Source organism: Mesoplodon bidens, assembly GCF_964165515.1.
Source record: "Mesoplodon bidens genome assembly, chromosome: 19".
NCBI classification, from domain to species: domain Eukaryota; kingdom Metazoa; phylum Chordata; class Mammalia; order Artiodactyla; family Ziphiidae; genus Mesoplodon; species Mesoplodon bidens.
The window spans coordinates 56,873,861-56,901,761 of NC_138179.1; the positions used below are offsets into that span (position 1 = coordinate 56,873,861).

The following is a 27,901-nucleotide window of genomic DNA, read 5'->3' on the forward strand; positions in this document are numbered from 1 at the left end:
CGAGACCTATTCCTGATTTTAAAAAACCCCCCAGCCAACTAGGAATAGAAGAGAACTTCCTCACCCAATAAAGAATATTCAGGAAAATCCTAAACTTAGCATGAAATTTAATGGGGACTTCCCTGGCGGTCCAGTGGTTAAGACTCCATGCTTCCACTGCAGGGGGCACGGGTTCGATCCCTGGTCGGGGAAGTAGGATCCTGTATGCTGTGTGGCGCAGCCAAAAAAAAAAAAAAAAAAGAAATTTAATTATGAAAATCTGGATGTTTTCCGATTAAGACTGGGAGTTTATATATTTGCTTTTGCCATTTTAATTCAATATTGTATAGAAATTCTAGCCAGTGCAATTCAAAAAAAGAGTACAGAAATAAAGAAATAAAAGAATCCAGATTGTAAAGAAGTAAATTTAACTAAATCTTTATTCCCAGACATCATGATTGTAGAAAATCTGATGGAATATACAGTAAGTGTTGGGCTAAAAAGTGTTTAGCAAGGATGCAGGACAAAATATCATTACAGAAAAATCAGCTGTATTTCTATATACTAGCAACAAAGCTCCAGAAATTGAAATTTCTGGAGTTCAATTTCTGGAAATAAAAAAATACCACTTACAATAGCATCAAAAAATATGAAATAATTGGGGATAAATCTGGCAAAAGATGTGCAAGACCAATACCATGAAAACTACTAAATGTTCCTGAAAGAGTTAAAAGAAAGATCTAAATAAATGGAAAGATGTATTGTGTTCACGGATTAGAAGAATAAATATTGTTAAAATGCCATTGGAGGATGGAGATAAAAAGGGCGAATGTCAACCTATATTTATTGCCTGAGTTATAAATTTTTTCCATAAAGCGTTATTAAACTTAAATGACTAAATGACTACTCTTTATTATAAGATTATGTCCTCCCTTCTTTAAGAATGGTAATACATGGTTATTTTTGCAAAATATTTCATCTTTACTTACAAATGATTTATAATGTAGTTCCAATAGATTTACAGAAAACTTGAAAATACAGATTTCCCATATTATACCCCAGTTTCCCCTATTAATATCTTAAATTAGTATTGTACATTTGTTAATGAACTAAAATTAACTGTCATTTAACTAAGTCTATATATACTTTATTCAAATTTCCTTCATTTTTACCCTATGTTCTTCTTCTGTTCCAAGATCCCACATTACATTTAGTTGTTAGGTTTACTTAAGTTCCTCTGGGCTGTGAAAATTTCTCAGATATTCCTGGTTTCTGGTGACCTTGACAATTGAGGAGTACTGGTCAGGTATTTTGTTGAACGTCGCTTCTATTGAATTTGTCTCATATCCTCATGATTAGACTGGGGCTACATCCTGTCAACATAACTTATCCCTGTTGATGTTGACCTTGATTACCTGCCAGAATAATTCTTCTTTAATAAATTTATTTATTTATTTATTTATTTATTTATTTATGGCTGTGTTGGGTCTTCATCGCTGCGCGTGGGCCTTCTCTAGTTGTGGTGAGTGGGGTCTACTCTTCGTTGCAGTGTGCGGGCTTCTCATTGCAGTGGCTTCTCTTGTTGTGGAGCATGGGCTCTAGGTGCGCGGGCTTTAGCAGTTGCAGCACTCGGGCTCAGCAGTTGTAGCGCATGGGCTTAGTTGCTCCATGGCACGTTGGATCTTCCCGGACCAGGGATTGAACCTGCGCCCCCTGCATCAGCAGACAGATTCTTAACCACTGCACCATCAGGGAAGTCCCACTTGCCTGAAGATTATTTGGCAGTTTTTCCTACTATAAAATTACTCTTCACCTCTCTCCATACTGTACTCTTTGGAAGGAAGGAACTATTCAAAGCCCACGCTCAAGGAGTGGAGAATTAAGCAACCCCTCTTATTTATTGATTTATTTATTTTATTAATTTTTTTTTTTTTTTGCTGTACGCAGGCCTCTCACTGTTGTGGCCTCTCCCGCTGCGGAGCACAGGCTCCGGACGCGCAGGCTCAGCGGCCATGGCTCACGGGCCCAGCCGCTCCGTGGCATGCGGGATCTTCCCGGACCAGGGCACGAACCCGTGTCCCCTGCATTGACAGGTGGACTCTCAACCCCTGCGCCACCAGGGAAGCCCACCCCCTTTTTTTAAAAAAAATAAATTTATTAAAAAAAATAAAGTAGCACTCTTAAACAAATAAATTAAATAAAGTAGCACTCTTCACCCCATTATTTCTCATTTCAGTATCCTGTTTGTTTCTTTCAGAGAATTTATTATGAATTTGATTTTAAGATTTTTGTGTGTACTTAATTTTTTGCCTATTTTCTCTGAACTGTAAGTATTTCTGTCTTGTTCACAATATTCTCAGAGATCAGCATTGCAGGACTCAAATATTTGTTGTCTCTCAACTCGGGGCAGTGGATATTAGCCCCCTGGTAGATATTTGGCAATATCCCTTAAGAGGACTGGAGGAAAAGAGTCACATTCCTTTGCATTAACATGACAGGAGAGTCCAAAACGTTGTTTAGTGCCACTGGTGAGAAACCCTGATTTAAACTGAGGCTTTATGTTTTTGGTTGTAAGTGACAGAAACCTAATTAAACTGTGGTTCCTAATTTGATGAAGAAACTGAATTTGGTAGGGGGTAAGCAGAAACCAATTTTATTCTCTCATTATTGTCCCTGAATATTTGAGGATCCCTCTCTATTCCTCAGACAAAATCTTAGTCAAAGCCTTTAGCTTTTTTCCCTGGTATTATGATCTCTTTATCATTCATTTCTTAAATTAGCCATCTTACAGTTCTAAGAGCAGAGTTCCTAGTTTAAAAAATCCCAAATAATGGGTATGTTGTCTTCACCTGGGTTAAGTGCATGCCTAGGGGTATTCAACCAGAGGGTCAGGCGCATAAAAGAACAGAGCAGCTCCAAAGACAATTATGTGGATGAATGTAATGAAAATTTCCAAGAGAGAAAAATAGGGGGTCAGGTCAACTCAGCATATCTCTCTCTCTCTCTCTCTCTCTCTCTCTCTCTCTCACACACACACACACACACACACACACACACACACTATTGGTTTAAAGGCTGAGAAAGAAGATTTCTGATGGGCAAGAGGAGGATTTTTTTAGGCATAGAGAACAGCATAGGTGAAAGCACATCAGCAAGAGGCCATTAAGCACCCCCTCTTTGAGCGCGGACTATCTACACAAATTATTTGGAATTCTTTCACATAGATTTCCTCTCCTTTAAAAATTTCCCCTTTTTGGGTTTGCAGTTTTCTCATCATTAGATTCAGACTGTATATTCCCAGTTGAAATACTACATAACTCATGCTACTCAGGGTAGTAAACCCAGATTATATGATGTTCATCTGCCCCTTACTGGTGATGATAAGACTTGGTCTAGCTGTGGGATCTGGTTCTCCACTGGAGTTTTACTGTTTTCCCTCTTTTAATAAGCAACCTATGGAAGACGCTTCAAGACCAATATACTGCTCATCAAAATTTCACTCCAGATTTAGCATCCAATGATTCTTGCCCAATCTTTTACTATGATTTTCCAACCCCAGAATTCCTTCCATATTCATCAGTTGGCATTCTTCTGTCAGGAAGATCCGTCTTTTTTCTCTTATGGGTATTAACTCCTGGATTCCAACTTTTCAATGGTTTGTAATTCCTTATTGTCCTTTGTTATTTGGGGGCTCAAATCATGACAGATTCAGCCAGTGGGAACCCATTCAAGCTGACTCCGGTGTCATTCTGACATGCCCCTATCATGTTTGAACAATTTTTTGCCTTCTGGCATAACAAGACATTCTAGGCTTATCTCACTTTCCTGTCTCAGCTCTGGAATCAACCATTTCTCCAAAGAGCCTTGGTTTCTTTTACTAGGAATGTCAGAAATAAAGATCTAGGTGGTCCATGTGTTCATTGCTACTGGGGTATCTCTTTGCTTCTGGAGCCCTTCAGTGCATGTGAATTGGAATATATATGCACACATGTATGTGACATGTCTTATGTATATACAATGTATTTTCAAAATCATGAGTTCACACTTACACCTCCAATTAGAATCCATCCCCAAAGGGCTTTTCCTTACCTTCCCACATCCGTATTTGTCTCTCTCTTCTTCTATTGAAAACCCTGGCTTTCAACAAAATTAACATTTATTCATTTGCTCCATCCTTTTATATATTTAAATAGTTTCAGAGCATAACACCCATACTGCTACAAAAATGAACTTTGGAGTTCAGAATTTCTTTGTAGTCCCTTCTCCTCAAACTGAGGAACAGAGTACTGAGTTTTAGAGTTACTTGGATTAGCTATGTCTCGCTCCTTCAATTGTCAGTTTGAAATAAGTCGGGTTTGGTTTGCTTTTGGTTTTAGTCTCCCTTGACATCCTTATTGAGTTAATTTCATTTATTGGGACTATCAAAAAAATCACCCTGCTTTCAAATATAAAGAGCTATACAAAAAGCTATAACTTGGAGAAATATTTCCTCCCCTTACCTCGCCACTGTCTCCTGTAGGTGGGTAACCAACTTTATTGCTTTCTGGTTCATCTTTCTTATGTGTGTATGTTTTAAAAAGGTAAACAGGTATATTTATGCTTCCTTATTTCCTCTTCTTTCTTACACAAAAGGCCACATACTAAATTCCTCTGTCCTTTAATTTAGAAATACATCCTGGAAACCACTTCGTTTCAGGGCACAGACATCTTCCTCAATCCTTTTTAAGCTGCACAGTTCTCCACTGTGCACATGTTTATTCAATCAATTTCATTTGGACACTAGTTTTCAATGTTTTGCAATAACAAATATTGCTGCAATGAACATATATACATGTATATATACATATACACATATATGTATATAAATTGTTTGAGGTATAACTTCAGGGTATATTCTCAGAAGTGTGACTGCTGGGTAGAATGGTGAATATATATGTAATTTTGTTAGATATTGCCAAATTCCCCTCCATGGAAATTTTACCATTTTGTATTTGCTCCAGCAATACTGGGAGTTTTTTGTTTGTTTGTTTGTTTTTTGCCATATAATATGCTGGATGAAAATGGTATGTCAGTGTAGTCTTTTTTCCCTTTTTTTTTTTTAAAAAAAAAACCTTTTACTTGGAAATAACTCCAAATTTACAGAAAAGCTGGAAAAATAGTACAAAGAAATCCTGTGCATTCTACTCAGATTCACCAATTACTAAAAAATCGCTCCATTTGTTTTATTCTTCTCTCGAAATATATAGATGTTTTTCTGAACCATTTGAGAGTGAGTTGCATACAATTTTTTTTTTTTTTTTTTGGCAGCAGCATGCAGGATTCTAGTTCCCTGACCAGGGATCAAACCCATGTCCCCTGCAGTGGAAGTGTGGAGTCTTAACCACTGGACCACCAGGGAAGTCCCAGACATGTCTTTTTATTCCAAACTACTTCAGTGTGCATTTCCTGAGAGTATAAACATTCTCTCATCACTATAGCACAGTTATTAGTTTCAGGGAATTTAACATTAATACTTCGCCCTAATTTACCATCCATATTTCAATGGGCCCAATGTCCTTTATAGAATTTCTTCCCTCCAGTCCAGCATCACATGTTGTATTTGTTTCCTTTAATCTAGAAGATTGTTTTCGGAGAATGTAGGCCTACTCTCGTCTTTTTTTTTTAAATAAGCAAGAAATAAGGAAATTTATATTAGTAGTAAGTTACAATATAAGGACAAGCAATATATATATAGAGAGAGAAAGAGAGAGAGAGATAGAGACAGAGACAGAGATAAATGTACATACATCACCAATTTGGGAGACTTTACATCACCAAGTTGGGAGAACAAGCATACAGACAGAAATAAAAGCGCATACATCACCCATTGGGGAAACACCTACATCCAGACCCAAGCAATGCCGGGAAGACCTCTCCTCTTTTTAATGGGATGCTTTTCATTTGGCGTTCATCTGAAGTTTCCTCATTTTCAGGTTATATATCCCCATAATACTACGTAAGTGATATATCCTTCTCAAGGGTATTACATCCAGAGGCACAAGATCCATAACTGCCCCTCAGTGGTGATGTTCATTTTGATCATCCTGCCAAGGTGTTGTCCAGTTTTTCCAGTATACTTACCATATTTCTCCTTGCAACTAATAAGCAATCTTGGGGACACATTTAAAACAAACTAATACAGTTGCTCATTGAAATTCTACCCGCCTCATCCCTAAATTAGGCATCCAATAACTCCTGAAGAACCAAACATTATTATGATGTCTGCAAAATGATTTTCTAGTGCTAGTACTCTCTTACCAGTCAGCAGGAAACTCTCATCATCCCCTTTATATATCTACCTACCTACTCATTATCAGTATGAGTTCACTAACTCCTATTTCCCCGTCCCGCCCCCGTAGTTCATAATTCATTATTGTCTTTAATTATTTGGGGGTTCAAATGATCCCAGATTTGGCTACTAGGATCCCCTTGAACTGACTCCCATGTCATTTTGACATGCCCACATCAATTTCTGAATGATACCTTACTTTCTGGAATATCAAGATATTCTAGGATCATTTTAAACCCTACACTGCTCCAGCTCCTAAATCAACCTTTTCTCCAAGGAGCTCTCATCCTTTTTAGTGGGGATTGGTATTAAAAACCAGTATAGTTCTACAATAAGCCATTTTTGTACCTTTCTGTATGTGTGTGTGGACTTGTCCTTATCTCTTGCCCCTTTTTTAGTGTCTTTAATCTTTTAAATGTTTTTTCAAAACTGTTTGTATTTAGGAATTTACTCTAAATTTACCTGTTATATATGGCAAATTTTGATTTTATGGAGTTTTTTGCCATACAATTAAAAATTTTTTTTAATGTAGTAAAATTTATCAGTGTTTTCTTTCATTGTACCTTGAGTCACAGAAAAATTTCCCTTATACCATGGTATAGAAAAATTCACCCATATTTTGTTATTTGTATAGTTTTTTGATATTTACATCTCTGATCCATTTAGAGTTTATTCTTTTTTTTTTTTTTGTGGTACGTGGGCCTTTCACTGTTGTGGCCTCTCCCGTTGTGGAGCACAGGCTCCGGACGTGCAGGCTCAGCGGCCATGGCTCACGGGCGCAGCCGCTCCGCGGCATGTGGGATCTTCCCGGACCGGGGCACGAACCCGTGTCCCCTGCATCGGCAGGTGGACTCTCAACCACTGCGCCACCAGGGAAGCCCCACTACTTGCATTTTTTATAGCTTCTGATTTACACAGATTGTTGCTGTTATTTGGTTCATATATATAACTCTTGTATCTTTGTTGTGAATTGTGGTTGTAGCATTATAAACTGTCTTCTTTTGTCTAGTTCAATACTTTTTGGTTTGACTTCTACTTTGTTATCAGCATTGCCAACCCTGTTTTCTAATTATTTGTTTGCCAGGTATATCTTTGCTCATTCTTTTACTTTTACTGTTTTAAGGGCCTTTTGTACGTTATAAAGTGGGTTTTGCTTTTCTAAGCCTATTTGAAAATATTTTTAATTGGCGATGCGCCACTATTTCTTGCTGTGTGTGTTGCTTTTGAGAAACCCAATACCATTCTAATTCTCTGGCCCTTGTAAGTCACTTCATCTTTTTACCCTGCAGGCCCTGAGAATTTTTCTGAATCTTTAAAGTTGTATAGCTTTACTAGAATATATCTTGGAGTTTATCTTCTGGTATGAACTTTTCATATATTCAAAATTCGAGATTCAGATCTTTTATTTCCAGGAAGTTTTCTTGATTATGCGTTTAAATGTTATGCTTTTATTCCTCTGCCTTCTTGAGGCACCAATTACATGTGAGACTTTTTGTACCCACCTTTCACTAAAACTGTCATTTTCATTCTCTTGGTTTTCTTGTTTATCTTCTATGTCTTTTATCACATTTGCATTTGACTCTATTGTTTGTTGGGAAACTTGTAACTTAGTCTTCATTTCTGATATGATTTTTTTCCTTCTACTTTCTCAGTTTAATCTAATCTGACTTTACTTCATCCTGTTTTTTGTCCCTCTCTGTTCTGTGTTATATTTCTGAGTGAAGGTATTTTTTTACCCTTATCTCCAAATATGGTTTGAAGACGTTTTATTTCATTTTGAGTATTATTGTGTCAATTTTCTTCTGCCTCATGTTTTTCTTTTTTTGGGGAGAAGGAGAGATATTCATCAGCTGATATGCTTTGATTCACACTGTTTCTTCTCAGAGAGGTTCTGTATGGATGTGATCCATTCTTTTCTATTTCTATTCATTTCATGGTCAGAGTTCCTAGTTAAGGAACATCCTCTTTCTTTTTCTGAAAGATTATTAATTTTTTCCTCTTCCTTCTTTCTCTTTATCCATGATTCCAAGTCTCCATGTCTTCACTCCTTCCCTATGAAGCACTGGTAATTTCAGCTTACCAATTCTGGTATTGCTTGCTTTCAAGCTCTTCTCTGTGGCTGGAACTGTGAACTATCAGATTTCAAACCCGTGTTCAGTATTTTGGAACTTAAGTGATTAATTTCTCTCTTTTGCAAGTGGTATTTTTGTGCTTCATCTAAGCCTTCCACGTCCCTAAACTCTTTCAACAAACCTGTTAAGACTTCCCTTTCCCACTCTTCATATGGGCAGGAGGAGCTCTTGGAATCTGATTTCTCTGCTTATAGGTAATTTGAAGGTTGTGGTAATCTGTTTCTTAATGCTGAAGGCAGGGGTGGTGTGTGATTTATACATGCTTTTTTACTGGTTTATAGGTAGGTGGGTGGGAAAATTGCATCAGGCTTCTGACACTATTCTCCAGACTTCGAAGTTTATACATACATGTTTAAGTAGTATATTAGAATATATTATCTTAGAAATATTGCTTTTGCCATTTTCTGAAACACTTCACCTGTCACACATTAGATTCACTTTTTGTATCACTTGACAGTTTTCCAGAGTAAGTCTTGTTCATTTTCATCTAATTTGGTTTAGAAACACATTTTCTCTACAGAAGTTTATTTGTAAATTCCACAGTAACCTTATGAAATACTTTTGCTACTTATTTGTAAAAAGTCTGTTAAGATTAGTAATACAACTAATATAAGTCATACAACTTAAAGGATGCTTAATATGTGCTAGGGACATTCTAAGCACTTAATATGTAGCAATTCATTTAATCCTTACAAACACTATTACTCTCTTTTTACAGATGAGTAAGCAGAGGTTCAAGTAATTTGCCTAAGGTCATACAGCTAAAATGAACACTAGCAATATGAATCAAGGGAATAATCTTAAATCTATGTTCAATTTTAACCTCCTTTCTCTTTCTTTCTGAATTATGGTTCTATCAGCTAACTTCTGTAAGCACAGAAAACAAATATCAAATAAAACTGTTTCAGGTAATGTGCCATTCTGAACACATTGCTCTTCAAAATAAAACTGAAAAATCATGTTAGGTGACTACTCAAGGCTTTGAATATAAGGTGATGGGATGACTGCAGGTGGTGAAACCTTGCCTAATATTAGGGCATATATGCTAACTCCTCAACTAGCATAGAGGAAGTCAAAATATAATACCTAAAATTCATACATCAGGTAATGGAAGTCTAATATTCAGAATTATAGAGATGGATAGTAGATCAAAAAGATAAAAGAATTAAAAGTAGTTGTCTCAGGACTTCCCTAGCAGTCCAGTGGTTAAGACTCCGTGCTTCCACTGCAGGGGGCATGGATTTGATCCCCGGTCAGGGAACTAAGATCCCACATGCCATGAGGCATGGCCAAAAAAAAAAAAAAAAAGTACTTGTCTCATGAAAGCTGAACTGGGAAGAGAAAAAGAGATTGCTGCAAGGGATCCTTTTTGGGGGTACACTTCTATTATTGTTTACATGGTACTATCAAGTGCATGCATTAGTTCTACAAAAATAAAAGTTAATTTTTATAAAGTATAAACTACCTCTAAAAAATTCAGTAATTGGTAAAAAATTGAGAGACTGATGATATCTGGCACTGGCAAATTTATGTATAGGAGAAAAAGCACTCATATACACTTGGTAGGAAGGCAAATATGTGCCATCTTTTTGGAAGGCAATTTGTATTACTTATGAAAACTTAAAAAAAAATGAGCATGCCTTTGTCCAGGGAATTCCACTTTTAGGAATCTGTCCTTCAGAAATACTCATAGGACACAAGAATTCATGTGGAAGGATATTTCTCACAGCAATAATGTAATAGTGAAAAACTGAAGGCAATCTAACCATCAGTGGGGGGGCGATTTACTACAGGTAAAACACTGAGTGAAAAAAAGTAAATTGCCAAATACGAATAATATGACTCATTTTTTATTAAAAGAAAGAATATATGCGGCTATATGCACAGATTGATATATCTGTGTTTGCTTATGTATGCATTTAGAAAGATCCTGGAAGGAATAGCTAAACTGTTAACAGTGTGAGAATGGAATGGGAGGATAATTTTAAATTTTTCGTATTTTTCATTTTCTTTTTTTTTTAAACAGCAAATATGTAACACTTCTATAATGAAAAATGAAACAAAAAAGGTTTTTAGAGTGACAAAATGTAGGAAGAAGTCATAAATTGCAGTAGAATTTCATTTTCCTACCGTACTGTAACCCTGATAAACATTCCTCCTTATAAAATCTCCAAAGGAATTAAAAAGTATAACCATTAACTTATTTGTATAATCACCCACAGGCTGCAATAAAAGTGCAAACCTCTCCAGGAGAAATTTTACAGAAAATATTTGAGATTCTAAATGCAAGCACATATAAATATGCAACCAAGTACTAATAGCATAATTTCAACATGAATAAACTAATCAAAAGTTAACCAATTCTCCATTATCCACACTAACAGGGTACAGTGACCCATATAATTATCAAAGTTTTATATTTAGTCATGGAATATAAGTTTTCTAGAACCTTAAGTCTGAAAGTTGTACGTGTGAACTGAAAAAGTTCAAAATAAGAATTAACAGATACTCTATGATGACTGGACTCAGTAAGAGCTACTTAGCTCTTGCTGGTTTCTTCCTCATACCACTATCAAGATACAATTCACTGGGCTAAAGAGAAGGGCCTTCGTGCTTTCTAAGCTTACTATTAGGAGAAAAATAAATGGTAAGGATTTGGGATTGTTGGGTCTTTGTTTCCCACAAGTTCAACGTGAAAGAGTAAGTCCATGTCAATGATACAGTCATTGAAACTGAGGGCAATAATATCCTGAATATCCCACCTAGAGAAAGTGAAAAGTACCCAGAGAAGGACAGGAGAGGACAATGTTCTACATAACAATACTCTTAAGATTTAAAGCAACAGTGAGCAAAGGGAAGCTATCTTTGATATATAAAAAATACAAATTTCTCTCTCTTTGGGTTCAAGTCCTGGTTCTATTACTTAGGACTCTGGATGTAACAATTATTTGGGTCTCAGTTTCCCTTTCTTCTAAATAAGGAGAACACCACTTACCACACAGGAAGGATGTTTGAAAAATAAAGTAATTCACATGAATGCGCTTTCAGTTCTTCAGAAGAAAGTTATGAATCCTTAAGTATGAACCTGAAAAGCTAATTAAAAATAAGATGACCTCATCAAAATTAAGTCTGAAATGCAGTAAACGAGAGGGTCTTTGAGATCATTCATTATCAGCTATCAATTCTACTCCAAATAACTGAATTCATATTAAGGCTGGGCTGAAGTGTAAATGTAATTTAAATAATCAAACAAGAGCATTTATAACATTAATGTAGCAAAAGTAAGTTAAATAGGTTATTCAGCATCATCTTGATTTGATATACCTAAAAATACTGATGCAAAATGATGACATTCTCTTGGTGTTTATCTTTTAAAAATATATTTGGAGCTGGTTGCTCAAAAGATACACAATCACTAACAATAAACACTATAGGGTATTAATAATGGAACAATTGAAATAGAGTTAAACACACATGCGCACACGAGGGGGTTATTTCTCTGGTGTATAAAATAATCTGAAACTAGCTAATTAAAGTTTTGAAGTCTAATAGTAAAGTAATAGATGGTATTATCCAACATTTATTGCGCAATATATACAAATCATTACGCTAAGCACCAGAAATACAAAAAAGTGTTAAACTTAATATGCACGTCCTAAAACTAGACTATAAACTACGGCCAAATAGTTGAGACAACAAGAAAGTACTAAATTAATTAATGCGTATTGTACACAACTAGTTCTACAATATAAGTAGGAATTAGATAATACAGTGAAAAGGGAAATAAGAGAAAGGGATTCTGGATAGATATCTTAACATTTTATCATTTATAGCAGCTCACATTTTCTTATACAGTGGTCATCACATCTGACTGGAGGTTTACGGAAACCTTGGGAGGAAGGCATGGCTGATCCCTGGACCTTATTTTAGATGAGGAAAATGAAGCCTGAAGAGATTAGGCAACTTGCGTTAAGATCACAGGTCAGGAGGTGGCAGAGGCAGAGCCTGGCCAGTTTGCCAACTCTGTCCGTAGCTCATTTCTACTACATTACATTTTAAGTTATCAATACTAAAGTGAGAACTAGAAGGGAGCTCAGAAATCTTCTCGTGCAGTATTGCTCTAACCCATCTGATAAAAACCTTTCTGAAGAAGGCTCCACCACAGACGTACTGAATGATAACCCACAAGAGAGAGGTTTTGTATTTTTATAAGATCCCCAAGAGGTGATTGTGGTGATGAGCTAAGCTTGGAAAACACTGTTCTATTATCTGTATGTCCAGTGTGGCAGACATGTGGCTATTTAAATTTACACCTGATTAAATCAGATTGAAAATTGGGTTCCTCGGCCACACTCGTTACCTTTTTTAAGTGCTCAACAGCCACATGTGGCTAGTGGCCACCATACAGATGGCACAGATATAGGACAGTTCCATCACTGCAGAAAGTTCTATTGGATAATGTTAATTCTAGACCAACCTTTCCACTCTAAGGATGAGAAAACTGAGGCACAGAATCTTGTCCAACAAGGCATATGAAGTTATTTAGTGGCAGAATTGAAATGCTAACCTAATCTGCCAGTGTCCCTCATACTGTATCACTTCATCCCCATAAATTTAGGGTTTATTCAAATGAAAATTGTTTTCTTTCCACCCTTCCTTGTGGGTTGCAGTAAAGTAAGAGGAGAAATTTTAAATTTGTGGGAAAAAAATCCTAAAAAAACAAAGGTTTATTTAAAATTCATGACTAAATCAAACAATCTACAATTTTTGTATAAAATTAAAAGTAGCCTTGGACAGTTAAGAATACCCTAGTGTTAGGAGGCATATCTTAGTTTAACTATTATTAACTCCTTCCTCTTTTACCATCCTGATGTTTTTATCTCTCTTTTGGATCTGAAACTCTGAAACTAATGATAATTGGCTTACCTTAACATTATAAATGTGAAAAAGTTAAATCTTACTTAGCAAACATTTTAAAGATGAAAAATTGAGAAACAAAGAGCAACCAAAAGAATAGTGACTTGTCTAATTTTAGGATGTGGTCACTAAAATCACTGAGAACTCATGGCTTTCAGTAATCTAGTGGTTTAGTATTTATAACATTAATAGGTTGTTTTCACTTCTAAGCTATAGTTTAACCTTCCTTTGACTACTATGTTACATTTAAAACAATTTAAATAGTTTTAATTTCTGATGAAACTGAGAGTTTGAAGCCTCTGAGCATCTAAGAAAAGGTTTAGACACTAATTAAATCAACATATAACCAGCCATGAAAACATACAGTAGTGTCTTCTTTAAAAATAAAACCAGTCATTCCTGTCTAGTATGTTTAGAATGCAAACATCTCCAGAGTCAGTCAGCTTAAGTCATGACAGTTCATGTTTAAAGTGAACAGGAACTTGGGAATTTCACGTTAATGAAAACTTTCAAGACAGAATTATGCAGCTCCATTCACTTTTATCAGTATCTAGTATTCATTCCCATGTTAACTTTCAGTGACTAGATTTAGAGAAAATATCACATGTCCAAGTGTGTACAAAATTAAAAACTGGACAGTTAAAAAACATGGTTCAACATAAGATACTTATGAACAGATACTTATTCAAGACAGTTTTTGCCATAATTTGCAAGGCACCCAGAAGTGTGGAGTATGGGGTTCTACATAAGTAGAAGCTACTTGTTATTCAGAGAAGGAGGTGGTGCACAAAAAGACAGCTATTTTCTTTCTAAACACTCATCGGTGTAGAGGTAAACAAACGAAAACAAATACAGTGTAAGCACGTTAGGGCAGAGCAACAGTCTCCAGGTCATAAAAGGGGGAGAGAAAACAATTTCTGTGCTCTAACATGTTAAACGGGGGGCTGGGAGTTTAAAGTAAAATTTACTCTCTGGCTTTTATACTAGATTCATTCCCTCTACATTTTATCTGTTACGGCTTGACTCCCACTTCACCATATTAGGAAGAGGAAAACATGTGCCCCCAAGATTCCTATGCCAATAAAACTTCTCTTGGAAGCAGCATAGCTCACCAAATGAAGGAGAATATTAGAAAAATGCTAAGTGACAATAGTAGAACTGAACTATCTAAACCACCGAGTGATAGCTACTGATGTATACTAATATAAGAAGCATGAAAAATATTGCGAACTCTAGGCAAATATTAAAGTGTTGCAAAAATTTCATATCTCATTAAAAATTGGAAAAGAAAAAGAGAAAGTATTGTGAAGGAGGGGCCCCAAGCAGGAAGCCCAGCTTGAAAGAAAAACGCAGGGCAAAAGGAGGAGGTGGCGGGGAGTGCAGGTCTTCTGATCATTCCTCTATCAGGAGATGCTTCTAACAGCTTCGGTACTATCTCCAAGAGGCAATTTAGGCATCCCTTAGGGAAAGTGATTTAGGCAACAAGAAATGTGCTTTGAGATAGGATGTTGAAATTTCTAACTTTAAAAAGATGCACTAGTGAGAGAAAACAGCCATGAAATTCCCAGATCCTATTTCCCAAACTTCCTGTAGAAAAATATCAACCATTCTCAGACACAGAAGCCAGCACATTTGAACTGACCCAGCGAAGTTTTCAGACGGCCCTCACTATCTCTCAAGCCCTCCTTCCCCCACTTCCCTGGTGTTCTTTCCTGGCACACAAAATATAGGCCAATGAGCAGTGGGTGGGTGAGGAAAATGTGAGAGAAAATTTGAGAAGTAAAAAGGGAATCCACTTAATAAGGACATGAATGAGTCTAAAGAGTCTAATAAGGGTAGGCAAACAACAATCAGAACTGAACGGCAAGGGCTTTCCATGGCAGCAGCGAGCGCTCAGTGTTTGCAGGGGTTTAGGCAGAGGCCAGGCTACCTACCACTTGTCAGAGAGGCTGCACAGGGGACGGCTGCTTTGGGTGACCTCTAATGTCTCTTCCGACTCTGAAATGTTAGGATTCTTATTTCACAAAACAGAACGCAACGGTCATAAAAACCCACCGATTTAGAACCCTTTTAAATAGGCGACGGCTTCCCAATCACCACTCCCACCTCTCTCATCCCACACGTGCCCACCCCGCCCCCTTTCAATTTTTCCACCTCCACGTGCGAAACGCCTCGTGGCACCTGCCCCACAGCGGAGAGGCTTCCCCCGCAAAGCACCAAAACTCTGCCCCCTTGGGAGAAGTGAGGACTCCACTCCCCGCTTCTTGGGCGGCCAAAAAAGGAAGTCTCAAATCCAGCCTTTCTCCCCCAGCCAGAGCTGAAAGGGGACGGGGGACCGGAACGAAGAGAACTTTCTTCTAAAATTTGTCTTCCAAAAAGTAAAGAGGATAGAGAGAACCCTGACGAGTCCGCGGGTGGGGGGAGGGGAACCCCCGAATCGTTTAACGGCCGGTAGGGGGAGGGGGGCTCCGGAGGTGGAGGGGGCGTGGGATGGAGAAGCAGGCCTGGGAGCGGGGTCAGGGGGCTGCAGGGGTTCCTGGCGTCGGGGGGCTGCCGGCGTCCCCCCCACCTGGCACACAAAGCAGCTGCCGCGCTCGGCTCTCACCAGATCCTTTGTGTTTTCCATCAGGGCCTCATGGGTAGGGGTTGTCTGTGCTCCCCGGGCCCGCGGCGCCCCCTCCCGAGCTGGGGGCAGGCGCCTCTCCCCGGGACTACGGCGACTACAGGGGGGCCCCGACTGGGCCCAGACCGGTGTCGGCGGCGTCAGCCCCCGGATTTCCCCCCTTTAACTCGGGTGGCCCCAGGATATCAACAACATTAGCATAGCCCTCCCTCCCCAGCGCGCCTGCGCCGTGACCCGCGCCCCGATTGGCCCACTTCCCTACATACCCTCCGCTCTGTCTTCCAGCGTGGGACCCTCTGCAGGCTCCGTACTCCAAGGGCCGTACCAAGACGAAGGGGTGGAAAAAGCGATTGGGCTCGTGTAAGTCGAGTGGTTAAAAAGTTAGGAAGAAGAGTAGCAGTTTTAGCCTGTCATCTCAGTTTATACCCTGGCTTTCTTGTGCTCCTTTCAATCAGTGGCAGCTGCGAAGTTGTGTTGGAAAAAATTTTCCACTCCAGTCACGCCGCTTCCCCCTCCACTCGGAAGATTGGTTCTCTCGGAGGAACTCCCACACGGGGAGGGGCTCGTGAGAGGATGGGCGTTACACAAGGTGGGGGGGCAGAGAGAGAGAGAGGAGAGAGACAGTGCTGGTCACGTGCTGACAGGGCGGTGCAGCCTCTTTCCGGCCCCCTGCGGCCTCAGCCGCTGCGGAAAGCGAGGGCCTCGGCGCACGCGCAGTGAGGATCCACGTGAGCGCCTGCGTTCCTTCTCAAACCGAAGCATGCCGCCGGAACGGAGGAGCCGAACGAGACCGGACCGGAGAGCCGGAGCGAGACCAGACCGGAAGACCCGAATGAGGCCGGACGACAGAGCCGGAGCGGGGCCGGGCGGGCCGCTCCAAAAGGCTGCTCCTTCATCTCAGCGGAAATCGCCGGCCCGGCCGCGCGCGGCGGCCGCCGTAGTCGCGGCCGAGGAGGAGAGACGGCTCCGGCAGCGGAACCGCCAGACGCTGGAGGAGGACAAGCCGGCCGTGGAGCGGTGCTTGGAGGAGCTGGTCTTCGGCGACGTAGAGGACGACGAGGACGCGCTGCTGCGGCGTCTGCGGGGCCCGCGGGTGAGGGAGGCCGCGCGGCGTGCGGGCTGGGCGCTCGGTGGGCGGTGTGCCTCCGAGGGCGGAGCCTGGGCGACCTGTGGTGCAGGGGAGCGTTCAGGTGGGAGGGAACCGGGAATGCGGGCGCCGAGGGGTGCCAGACTGAAAGTCCCGGGAGGGCGGAGACCGCGCCTTTCTCCGCCCCCCGAGGGAGCCGCTGCGCCTGGTATGCAGCAGGCGCTCAACACATATTCTTTTAGCCAACTAATCGTGAGCATCTTTCGATTAGTGGCAGTGGCTCAGTTCCACTGTCTTCTCCCCAGACTCAGTGTTTCTTCTCTCTTGGTCATTCAATTGCCTGCCTCAATACTTTGCTGTGATTCAGGGGTTCCACTTCGTTTGTGAAATCAGAATTCGTGGGCACAGGCCTGGGAGTCTGTTTTAACAACCACATCGAGTGGTTGATAAGCCAGCTTTTGAGAGTGACCGTGTATTCGTCTATTAAAGTAATATTTGTGAGCCAGTTTGGCACCAGATACTTTTCCTGGCAGTGCAAACCCTGCATGATTGATTGATTATACTTTTTTTGCATGCTTTTTGCTTTCTTTTTTTTTTTTTAATCCTATACCTGTCTTTTCTTTCAATATAGGGAGTCCCAGGCAGTTTCTAGGCACTGGAGGAGAAACAGCAGTGGACGAAAACTAACAAAAATCCCTGCCTTCTTGGAGCTTGGATACTTAGTGGCAGAGGCAGAAGATAAAATTCAAGTTATGTCAGTGAAGTGCTGAAGGAAAAAAAAAATAAAGGCGATCAAGAAAGGGAGATAAGCGTGTGTCGAGGGGGCCTCTGAAATTTTACATAGGGTAGTTAAGCAAAGCCTTACTGAAAATGACTCAGTTTGATAAACTAATGCAGACCTAGCAAGTATCAGTTGATTGCCAGAACCTCATTTGGGGGCTTATGGGAGAGGTTGCGGAATCTAGTTGGGAGATAGAGAAATACTACTGGAAAAATGCTGAACTGTGTGACAGGTTCCCATTCGGGAAAAGAAGCAGTTTAAGTGAGGTGGGGTTTGTTGGGCTTTGAAGGATCATAGGCCAATAATAGAGCAAGTAGAAATCATTTGGGCATTTCTGTCATGTGGTTTTGGGAAAGCTCAAGCTTACTTCAGGTGAAATTCTGTGGTCTAGGTTTAGATTTGTTTGGATAGTATAAAGTTTCTTGAGGAGGTAAGAGGTCAAGAACAGTTAAGAAAAGTGGAGAAGTATGTTTATGAATATGAAATATGACTTAATTATGGCACTCAATCATGTTATTTTATCTTTGGTGTCTGCCTTTGGTCCTGTGATTTCTGTAGTTCTGTGATTTTTCCCTGCTCCTTTATTCATCTGTCAACTTACCTTTTTTACTTGTCTTACTTGGTTTTTTCCTTTCAGCAAGTTGACTCTGACTATTCCATCTTACCTCACGTGTCCAGCGGGTGGTGCCATTCTCTAATCTCCTCATTTTCAATTCGATCTCCAGTGTTTGCTGTGGTAGCATTCTGTCCCATAATTTGATAAGAGGGCCATAAAAGCAAAGCACTTCTACAAGCCACCATTCTGCAAAGTCTGCCACCATGGGGTATGAAAGACTCAGTGCTTGTGGGCCTTTTTTCTTTTCTAGGTTCAAGTACAAGAAGACTCGGGTGACTCTGAACTGGAGAATGAAGCAAAAGATAATTTTCCACCTCAAAAGAAGCCAGTTTGGTTGGACGAAGAAGATGAAGATGAGGAGATGTAGGTTGCCTAATTTTTCTTCTGGAGTCCCTCTGGATTCTTCAAAAGTTACTTTGCAGGTTTTAAGAAAGTTCTCTTTCTGAATATGTGAGTACGTGAAGACTTGAAAAATACTGGAAAGTATAGCAAAGATCATTCACAATCCCGTCACCGAGGGAGAAGCACTGTTAACATGTTGGCGTACATCTCTCCCTCTTTCTTCTGTGCTGTATAGAAAAGCTAAAAGAGAACAGTGTTTGGGGTCAGACCTGAGTTTGTCTTCTAGTTTGGCCAGTTCCTAACTGACCATTGGCAAGTTTGGAACCTACCCTTTCTCATGTGTAAAGTGGAGATAATAGTAACTGTATCAGAAGGCTCTTGAGATTAAATAGTGTATGTAGAGCTCTTAACACAATGCCTGAAATTGAGAAAAGACCAAAAAAAGTTAGCCATCATGTACAATATGTACCTTAAGATGAGAGTGTATTGTATTGCAAGTATTTCTCCCCAATTAAAAAAAAAAACTTTAAAAACATTTTAAAATGGATGTATTATAGTCCAGTATATGATTTAACCATAATTTACATAGCTATCGTTGGATAAATATTTTTCCTTTTAATAGATTGATGTTGATATGAGCATCTTTATGCATAAATCTTTTTCTACTTAAAATTACTTAAGAAAGATTCTTTGAGGTAGATTAACTTAATCAAAGAGCAGACATTTTTAAGGTTCTTGATAAATACTGCCAGGCTGACCCTGAGGTTCTGCCAATTTACCTTTCCATTGAAAGGTGTCCGTTTCACTCCATTTTAAAAGCAGTGATTTCTCTGGACTTCCCTGGTGGTCCAAGTGGTTAAGACTTTGCCTTCCAGTGCAGGGGGTGCGGGTTCGATCCCTGGTTGGGGAGCTAAGATCCCACATGCCTTGCGGCCAAAAACCCATAACATAAAACAGAAGCAATATAGTAACAAATTCAATAAAGACTTTAAAACTGGTCCACATCATTCAGGGCATGCTTCTCAAATGTTGGTGTGCATCAGAATCATATGGGGCATTTTTTTAAAATGCAGATTTCTGGACCTCCCTAGACTTATATTTTGTATTGTGGTTTTGCCTCAGGGCAATTTAAAAAAGATCTAAGCATTTAAAATATATCATCGTTTTTGTAACTCCATTTTTGTTTTCATTCATTTAAAAATTAGAAAGGAATCTTCAAGATATTGAAGTGGTCCAGACCTCCCACAACCTCTTGGAGGCCCTGCAGGGGAGAAAGTGCCCTCCGTGAGAATTACCATCCCCCGCCATGCTCTCGCCTCCAACTTAGTGCGCATGTGCAGTGGTCTAGCGCGGAGCCAGTTCCCCCGTTGCCTCTCTCCCCCAAGGTTGCTAGGTGGTTAGAATTTCCTGTTTTAATCATTCTGGGGCCTCCTGGGAATGACTTTGATATTGGTTAATCTAGTTTAGAGCCCTGTGGTAACTTCAATCCAAGCACACAAACTCAGCTGCAAAACATAAAGATCAAAAAGAGAGCCCTCCCTCCAGCTAAAAAAACAAAACAAAACAAAAACAAAACTGGTCCACATCAAAAAAATCTTAAAAAAAATAAAAGCAATGATTTCTCTTTTTTCAGACATTGTCAGTTTAGGGTGACAGTTTAGGGTAGGAAATATCTAACTTGTGTTGAGAAAACATTTTTTTATTAGTCGTTGGTTTTTCTTAAAAGTGTCTATTATGTCTGCGTATTTGTCTACTGGAGACTTTTGTTTTTTTATTTTTAAAATAAAAATTGTACATAAGGTGTACAACATGATAATTTGCTATATATTTACATGGTGCAGTTATTACTACAGTCACGTGAACTAATTAGCATTTCCATTTCTTCAGATGGTTGCCATTTTTATTTGTGGTGAGAGCCCCTGAAGTCTATTCCCTTAGCTAATTTCCAGTGTACAATACTGTCATTAACTGCAGTCATGCTATGTAACTGCAGCTTTGTACCCTTTGACCAACATCTCCCTGTTTCCTCTACCTTCTCACCCCTGGTAACCATCATTCTGCTCTTCAGATTCCACATATAAGTGAGATTATGCAGTATTTCTCTTTGGTGTCTGTTTTATTTCACTTAGCTTGACATCCTCCAGGGTCATCCATGTTGTTACAAATGGCAGATGAGACTGTTTATTAATGATTTTAGTATATCAGCTCCTTACATATTGAGAATTTCAAACCTTTATATGTCAAGTTTATTGCACATTATCTAGTTTATTGTTTGCCTTTAAGTTTGTTTTAATGTTGTCTGATGCACAGAATATTTTAATATTTATGTAGTGAAGTCTATGACTCTTTTCCTTTTTTTTTTTTTTTTTTGCTGTTGTTTTTAGTAAAAAGTTCTTCAGAGAGAGAGAAATATTTGCCTGTATTTTTCCTTCACAGTATTTTAAGGTTTGGGTTTTGGTTTTTTTGTTTGTTTGTTTTGTTTTTAACTCTGATTTACCTGGAATTTATTTTGATGAATGGCATAAGCTGTGTCTAGATAAGTAATTATGAATTTGAAATAGCTCTTCAAAAGGTAAACTAGATGATCCGATATATTGGAGATTCCTTTTTGTTTCGGGAAGAATGTGCATTGGAGATGTTCCACATCTTATAAATCTTGACCTATGTTGTTTGCTCAAAATACTAAAGGCAGCAACTATTATGTTGATTCTTTAAGTTATTGAAAGCATGCTGTTTTCTGTTTTTTTTATAGGGTTGACATGATGAACAACCGTTTTCGGAAAGATATGATGAAAAATGCCAGTGAAAATAAACTTTCAAAAGATGAGCTTCAAAAGAGACTTAAGGAAGAGTAAGTGTCCTTTTTTATAGGTTTGCCAAGATGTATTTATAACCAGTATTTTATTTTGATTTGCTCAGTCTTTGGCTTCTTGGGTAGTCGGATTTCCATTTTGAATTGGAAGAGCATTGTTCTTGGAAGACATGATTAAGTTTTAGTATGGGGGCCTGAGAAGGAATACAAGTACAAAAAACTTTGGAAAAAACCTGTAATCCCACCATTTGAATATAATCAATGATATATTTTTTTAACATCTTTATTGCAGTATAAATGCTTTACAATGGTGTGTTAGTTTCTGCTGTATAACAAAGTGAATCAGCTATACATACATCCCCACATCTGCTCCCTCTTGCATCTCCCTCCCACCCTCCCTATCCTACCCCTCTAGGTGGACACAAAACACCGAGCTGATCTCCTGTGCTATATGGCTGCTTCCCACTAGCTATCTGTTTTACATTTGGTAGTGTATATATGTCCATGCCAGTCTCTCACTTGGTCCCAGCTTACCCTTCCCCCTCCCCGTGTCCTCAAGTCCATTCTCTGTCTGTGTCTTTATTCCTGTCTTGCCCCTATGTTCTTCAGAACCTTTTTTCTTTTTTTAGATTCCATATATATGTGTTAGCATAGGGTATTTGTTTTTCTCTCTGTGACTTACTTCACTCTGTATGACTGTCTCTAGGTCCATCCACGTCTCTGCAAATGGCACAATTTTGTTCCTTTTTATGTGTATTAGCTATTTTAAAGTCCTTGTGTGCTAATTCTGTCAGGTCTGTCATTTCTGTTTCTGTGGGCTGCTTTTTCTTCTGGTTATGGTTCATGTTTTTCTGCTTCTCTGTATATCTAGTAATTTTGATTGGATTCTGGGCAGTGTGAATGTTGTTCAGTGTCTGGATTTTGTGTTTTGCTTTTAATGTGTGTTGAACTTTGTCTTGGCAGGCAGTTAATTGACTTGGAAATCACTTTGATCCTTTCAGGATTTGTTTTTAGCTTTCTTCTACAGTAGCATTTATTCTAGGCTGGTTTAGCCCCATTATTAAGGTATGACCTTCCTGGGATCTCTCCTGAATGCCCTGAGTGTTCAGTAAGGACCTTTCCTCTGACTGGTTGAACTCAAATGTCTGAGTTTTGGTTCTGTGCAACTTACTAGTAGTTCTTTGCTTGACCTCATGGAGTTTCATTCTATGAGTGTGCAGTTTAGTATTCAGAAGAAGTGTCTGTGGACCTCTGTGCAGATTTCTGGAGCTCTTTCTCTTCCTCTTCTACAGTTGACTGCCCCTCAAATTCCTGCTGTTTCAGCCTCTTTCAAGTCTGATCTTTCTCTCCTTGTCTCTGTGTCAGGGTCTTATAAAAATGCCTTGAGGGGAAAATCCCAGTAATGGCATTGCTCACCTTGTTACTTTTCTTCTCTTAGAGATCATAGTCATATGTTGCCTGTTGTCCAGTTTCTGAAAATAGTTTCACATATTTTGTCCAGTTTTCTAGTTACTTATGGCTAGTGGGCTTAGTTTGGTGGACATGTCTATGATTCTGCATTAAACAGAAAGATTCTTTTTAGGCTTCCAAATACCAGCCCTTCAGAATATAACTGTCATGCTTTTCCTGAAGCTTACCTTTTCCAGGATGAAATGCTGCCATTTTATTCAAAGAATATATGATGAAGTTTTGTTTATTTTACCAATCTGGTGGTTTTCTTTCAGACATGTTGTAGTAGTCTTTTGTGTACTCTGTGTACTATAGCATTGCTTTATAACCACAAAGAGATTTCTATTTCTTTACTTAGTCACCAAATCTGGTGTGTTGATATGTGCAAATAAGACAACTATGTAACTAGATGTAAATAACAACAAATATGTATCCAGGTGGTTTATTACCAATTTAGGACTATCCTGTGTGAGTAGCCCTTCTGTTCTGAAAGATGATAACTTTGGAAGAGATTCTGTTTATGCTCTGACCTATATTCTTGAAATGTATTAAGCTCTATATAAATACAGTGGTCACTACAAAATTTTATTTTTACATTTTTGCTTAGATTCCAGCATGCCATGGGGGGAGTACCTGCCTGGGCAGAAACCAATAAGCGGAAAACATCCTCAGATGGTGAGTGTTGACACCTCTGTTTAAGTTGGTAAATAGATTCCTATTCCTGTTCTGTTACTGTTTGAGGTTTCTCATGAGGCTTGTTAAAACCTGGTGTTTGAAATATGTCTTTTTTTTTTTTTTAATGTCTGGTTTTGAAGTCTACCATTTCTCTGAAGGAAGCTCTTTTATAATAGTGTAAGACGTACTTAGTAGCATATTCTTTACTTGTGGAGACAATAATGGATGGATTTTATGACGTTTTTCCTCAACAGAACTATGACAACATTATGGCATAGATTGAGTAAAAAATAAATAGTAGTGTTATTTCTTGATTCAGAGCCCCTTCCAAAGACATGAGCAGCTGATCTAGCTATCCACTAGGAAATGGAATGTCTTTCTAAGGAGTACATGTCAGGTTAGGCCCAGGTGATTATTCACTTTCTAAAAACCTATTTTTCAACTGCAGATTTTAAGTTTGACTTGTACAAAAACTGTTTTTTGCTGTTTAGATCTTTGAGTTTAGATATTATTTATATGGATGGCTTGGCCGAGATCTGATTTGAGTTCTTGGAGTTACAAATTTTAGACTTGGAATTGACTTCTGAAATCCTTGAGGAACCCTAGAGTATATCCTCCCATTGTAATACAGGAGCTCCTTTCTTAGCATCTTTGGTATCTGATGAATCTCTGTTTGATTATCATCATCACCTCTCCCTCCCTTCTCCCCACCCATGTCAGTCTTCATGGTATTCACGTATAGGGAGCCCTTACAAGGAGACAGTTTTATATAATTCTGTTAGCAAACTCAATCTGTTATTAAGTAGAAACTTATGTTCTGGTTTCCAACCAGATACTTTTAGAGGTTAAAGGACTCTTAGTGATGTAGCCCGACTTTATCTGCTGCAAGAAACTTCTCTACAACATCTGTTAGATGATAATTTAGCCTCTGCTTAAATATTTCAAATAATGTTGTGCTCTTTATTAGACCATTTCTTCCTCTTTTCTTTAAGAACTAATGGTAATTTTTTTACTATTGAAATTTAGCCTCCCTACACTCTGTTGTCCTACCTTTCGAAGAGATATAATCTTATCTCTCTTTCATATAAAACTCTTCTGTTATTTGAGAAATATCTTCCCAGGTTTTTTTTAATATGTTAATCATCTTGTCCTGTCACTGTTTTTTTGTTTTGTTTTGTTTTGTTTTTGGCCGCCCCATGCAGCATGTGGGATCCTAGTTCCCAGACCAGGGATCGAACCCATGCCCACTGCATCGGGAGCATGGAGTCTTAACCACTGGACCACCAGGGAAGTCCCATCCTGTCACTTTTTTTTACATGGCATAATTATAAACCTTGGTCATCAGTGTACCTTCCTGGATGAAATATAATTTTATTATCCATTTTAGAATATTGCATTCATAGAACTACAGCAGTTTAGATATGGATTAGGTATATGTTGACATTGAAGCAGAAAATCTCCCAGATCCCAGTGGCTTAATCCAGTAGAATTTTTTTTTTTCCTGTGAGTACAATTGAGGTGGTGAGAAGGTGATGCTCTACTTAAGGGATCCAAGTTTATAGAGGTTCTGCCATCTTCAGGCTGGCTCTTCCAATGTTGCCCAGGATATTGACCACCAGTTGACTTATAGGAGAAGAGAGAGAACTCACCAAGGGAAATTTTTATTGGCCTGTCCTGGAAGTGGTACGTGATACTTTCATCTACGTTTTATTGGCCAGAACTCAGTCATGAGGCCACACTAACTGCATGCAATATCAGGAAATATAGTTTGTCTTTGTGCCCAGGAGAAAAAGGAAATGAATTAGGTCAACAGTTAGCCAGTCTGTTACTATCTGGGATATCTAAGTGTAATACCTTAATTGTACATATGACAGGAGTAAAGTTCAAAAAGATAGAAGTGACTTGTCCAAGGTACACTTATTGGCGGAGTGGTGACTACAACCCAGCTTCACAGTTATCTCTAACATATTATTTGTTTTTATCCGTAAATACTAGATTATTATTATTTTTTTCTGAATTACCTTCCCCCACCCCCGGCCCACTGGCATGCAAGTTCCCTGACCAGGGATTGAACCTGTGGCCCCTACAGTGGAAGCACGGAGTCTTAACCACTGGACCACCAGGGAAGTCCCTAGGTTGAGTATCTTTAAAAGAGAAGTACTCCCCCCTTTAAACATAGCTATAATGCTATTATCATACACCTTCAGAAATCAATAGTAATTCCTTAATATTATGGAGTTTTATTGTTGCTGTTTTGTCAATTTATTCGCCACCACCGCCACCCCTGCGCCCCCTGCCGCAGTTTTCCAGTTTTTTTAGCTTGCTTTGTATTCTGCTTGGTCTTCATAGGTGCTGTTGAATCTGGCTACATGTCTTTTCTAAGTTTTGGAAATTCTTGCCTGTTATCTCTTCACACATTGTTTTTGTTCCATTCTTTCTTTCCTTCTGGGATACCAATTACACGTATGTTAAAATTTTTTTTAAAAACATTCTGTGTTTTCTGATGAGATTAAGTGCATTCAGGGTGGTATGGCTGTAGACTGTTCTTTTCTGTATTTTCTGTCTTTCTGCTTTCTGTACTTTAGTCTGGATATTTTTTTCTGATCCTTTTTCCAGACCACTAATTCTCTCTTCAGGTAATTTTGATATCCTGTTAACACCATCCACTGGGGTGTTAGTTTTAATTACTCTGTTTTTCAGTTCTAGAATTTCCATTTGGTTCTTTTTTTTAATAGTCTAGTTCTCTGGCTTAATTCTGAGTCTTGCCTTTCATTATCTCTAATATCTTAAACATAAATTTTTCATTTTATTTATTTTTTATTATTATTTTTCTTTCCAATTTTTTTTTTTTTGTGTGGTACGCAGGCCTCTCACTGTTGTGGCCTCTCTCGTTGCAGAGCACAGGCTCTGGACGCACAGGCTCAGTGGCCATGGCTCATGGGCCTAGCCGCTCCATGGCATGTGGGATCCTCCCGGACTGGGGCACAAACCCGCGTCCCCTGCATCGGCAGGTGGACTCTCAACCACTGCGCCACCAGGGAAGCCCTCCTTCCAGTTTTACTGATATATAATTGACATACAGCACTGTATAAGTTTAAGGTGCACAGTATAATGATTTGACTTACATACATCATGAAATGATTACCTCAATAAGTTCAGTGAACATCCATCATCTCATATAGATAAAAATTAAAGAAGTAGAAAAGAAGTATTTTTTCTTGTGGTGAGAAGTCTTAGGATTTACTGTCAACACCTTTCATATATAACATACAGCAGAGTTGTATTTATCACGTTGTACATTATATCCCTAGTACTTATTTATCTTATAACTGGAAGTTTGTACCTTTTGACTGTCTTCATCCAATTCCCGTCACGTTACGCTCCATCTCTGGTAACCACAGACCTGAACTCTTTTTCTTTGAGTTTTATATGTAATATTTAAAAATTTTATGTCTGATAACTTCATTATCTAGATCTCCTGTGAGGATTGTTTGTTTTTCTTTAGGTTTTCAGTTAAGTTACCTTACCTTGTCATTATTTACCTGGTTATATATGTCATTGAGTGGTGGGCATTGTATATGAGAAATAGTATTGATTAACTAGAGATCTAGGACAATGGTATCTTTCTGCAGAGAATTTGTATATTTGTTTTTGGGTAGGTGGTTGGGCAGTGGGCACTAGCAATCCTAGAACATCTTACTCTAGTGAGAGAGTGTGAGGATTCAGTGCCGGGTTTCAGCTCCTGGGAGATTTTCTCGTAATTCTTTGATTTCACCTTTAATTTTATGTATAGCCTTTTGTGGCAACAATCCAGAGCCTCGTGGTTTACCAGACTCCTTAGGAACCTTAGAGGGCTTTTGGTGCTAGTTTTTGCTCTCTTAACCCTACAAGTGTTTTAAACACCCTGCTTAGCTTCTCAGCTTTCTTTACTAGAATCGTCAGTCATCTCCGGGGAAAAGCAGCCCTGTTACCTCTCCTGGAAGTTCTGATACACAGTTTACTGGCGTTGTTCTTCCAGTCAGCTCAAAGTTCTAGTTCTTTTTCCTGTGAGTTGTTAAGCTAGATCTGCTGTTCATCCTGTTGCCCATCTTGCCACTGTTACGAGTTCCTCTTTTTAAATGAAATGCTGACTCCGTTTCACCTTCATTTCATTTCATGTT

The 27,901-nt window shown here is 39.0% G+C and overlaps 2 protein-coding genes across 12 annotated transcripts in view; one reads left to right on the forward strand and one right to left on the reverse strand.

The window, feature by feature from the left end:
* The window catches only part of MBTD1 (mbt domain containing 1), a 63,004-nt gene extending 46,679 nt beyond the window's left edge, over positions 1-16,325 (reverse strand). For 2 of the 10 annotated variants that reach the window (XM_081218176.1, XM_081218181.1), the window contains exons 1-3: positions 15,962-16,223; positions 15,291-15,354; positions 11,435-11,532 (exon numbers count right to left, since the gene is read on the reverse strand). Coding sequence is in view for 4 of the 10 variants with exons in the window: in XM_081218177.1 (XP_081074303.1) it covers positions 15,962-15,982 (21 nt within the window). In the remaining 6 variants the exon portion in view is untranslated. Of the gene's footprint in view, positions 1-11,434; positions 11,533-15,290; positions 15,355-15,961; positions 16,224-16,245 lie in introns of those variants that run through there. The other 8 variants (XM_081218177.1, XM_081218175.1, XM_081218179.1 and 5 more) reach the window with 6 other exon arrangements.
* Positions 16,326-16,644: 319 nt separating this feature from the next.
* Positions 16,645-27,901, forward strand: part of UTP18 (UTP18 small subunit processome component) — a 42,467-nt gene continuing 31,210 nt past the window's right edge. For both annotated transcript variants that reach the window (XM_081218186.1, XM_081218187.1), the window contains exons 1-4: positions 16,645-17,072; positions 18,714-18,826; positions 21,558-21,656; positions 23,674-23,741. In XM_081218186.1, coding sequence (XP_081074312.1) covers positions 16,740-17,072; positions 18,714-18,826; positions 21,558-21,656; positions 23,674-23,741 — 613 coding nt within the window. In that variant the 5' untranslated portion in view covers positions 16,645-16,739. The remainder of the gene's footprint in view (positions 17,073-18,713; positions 18,827-21,557; positions 21,657-23,673; positions 23,742-27,901) is intronic.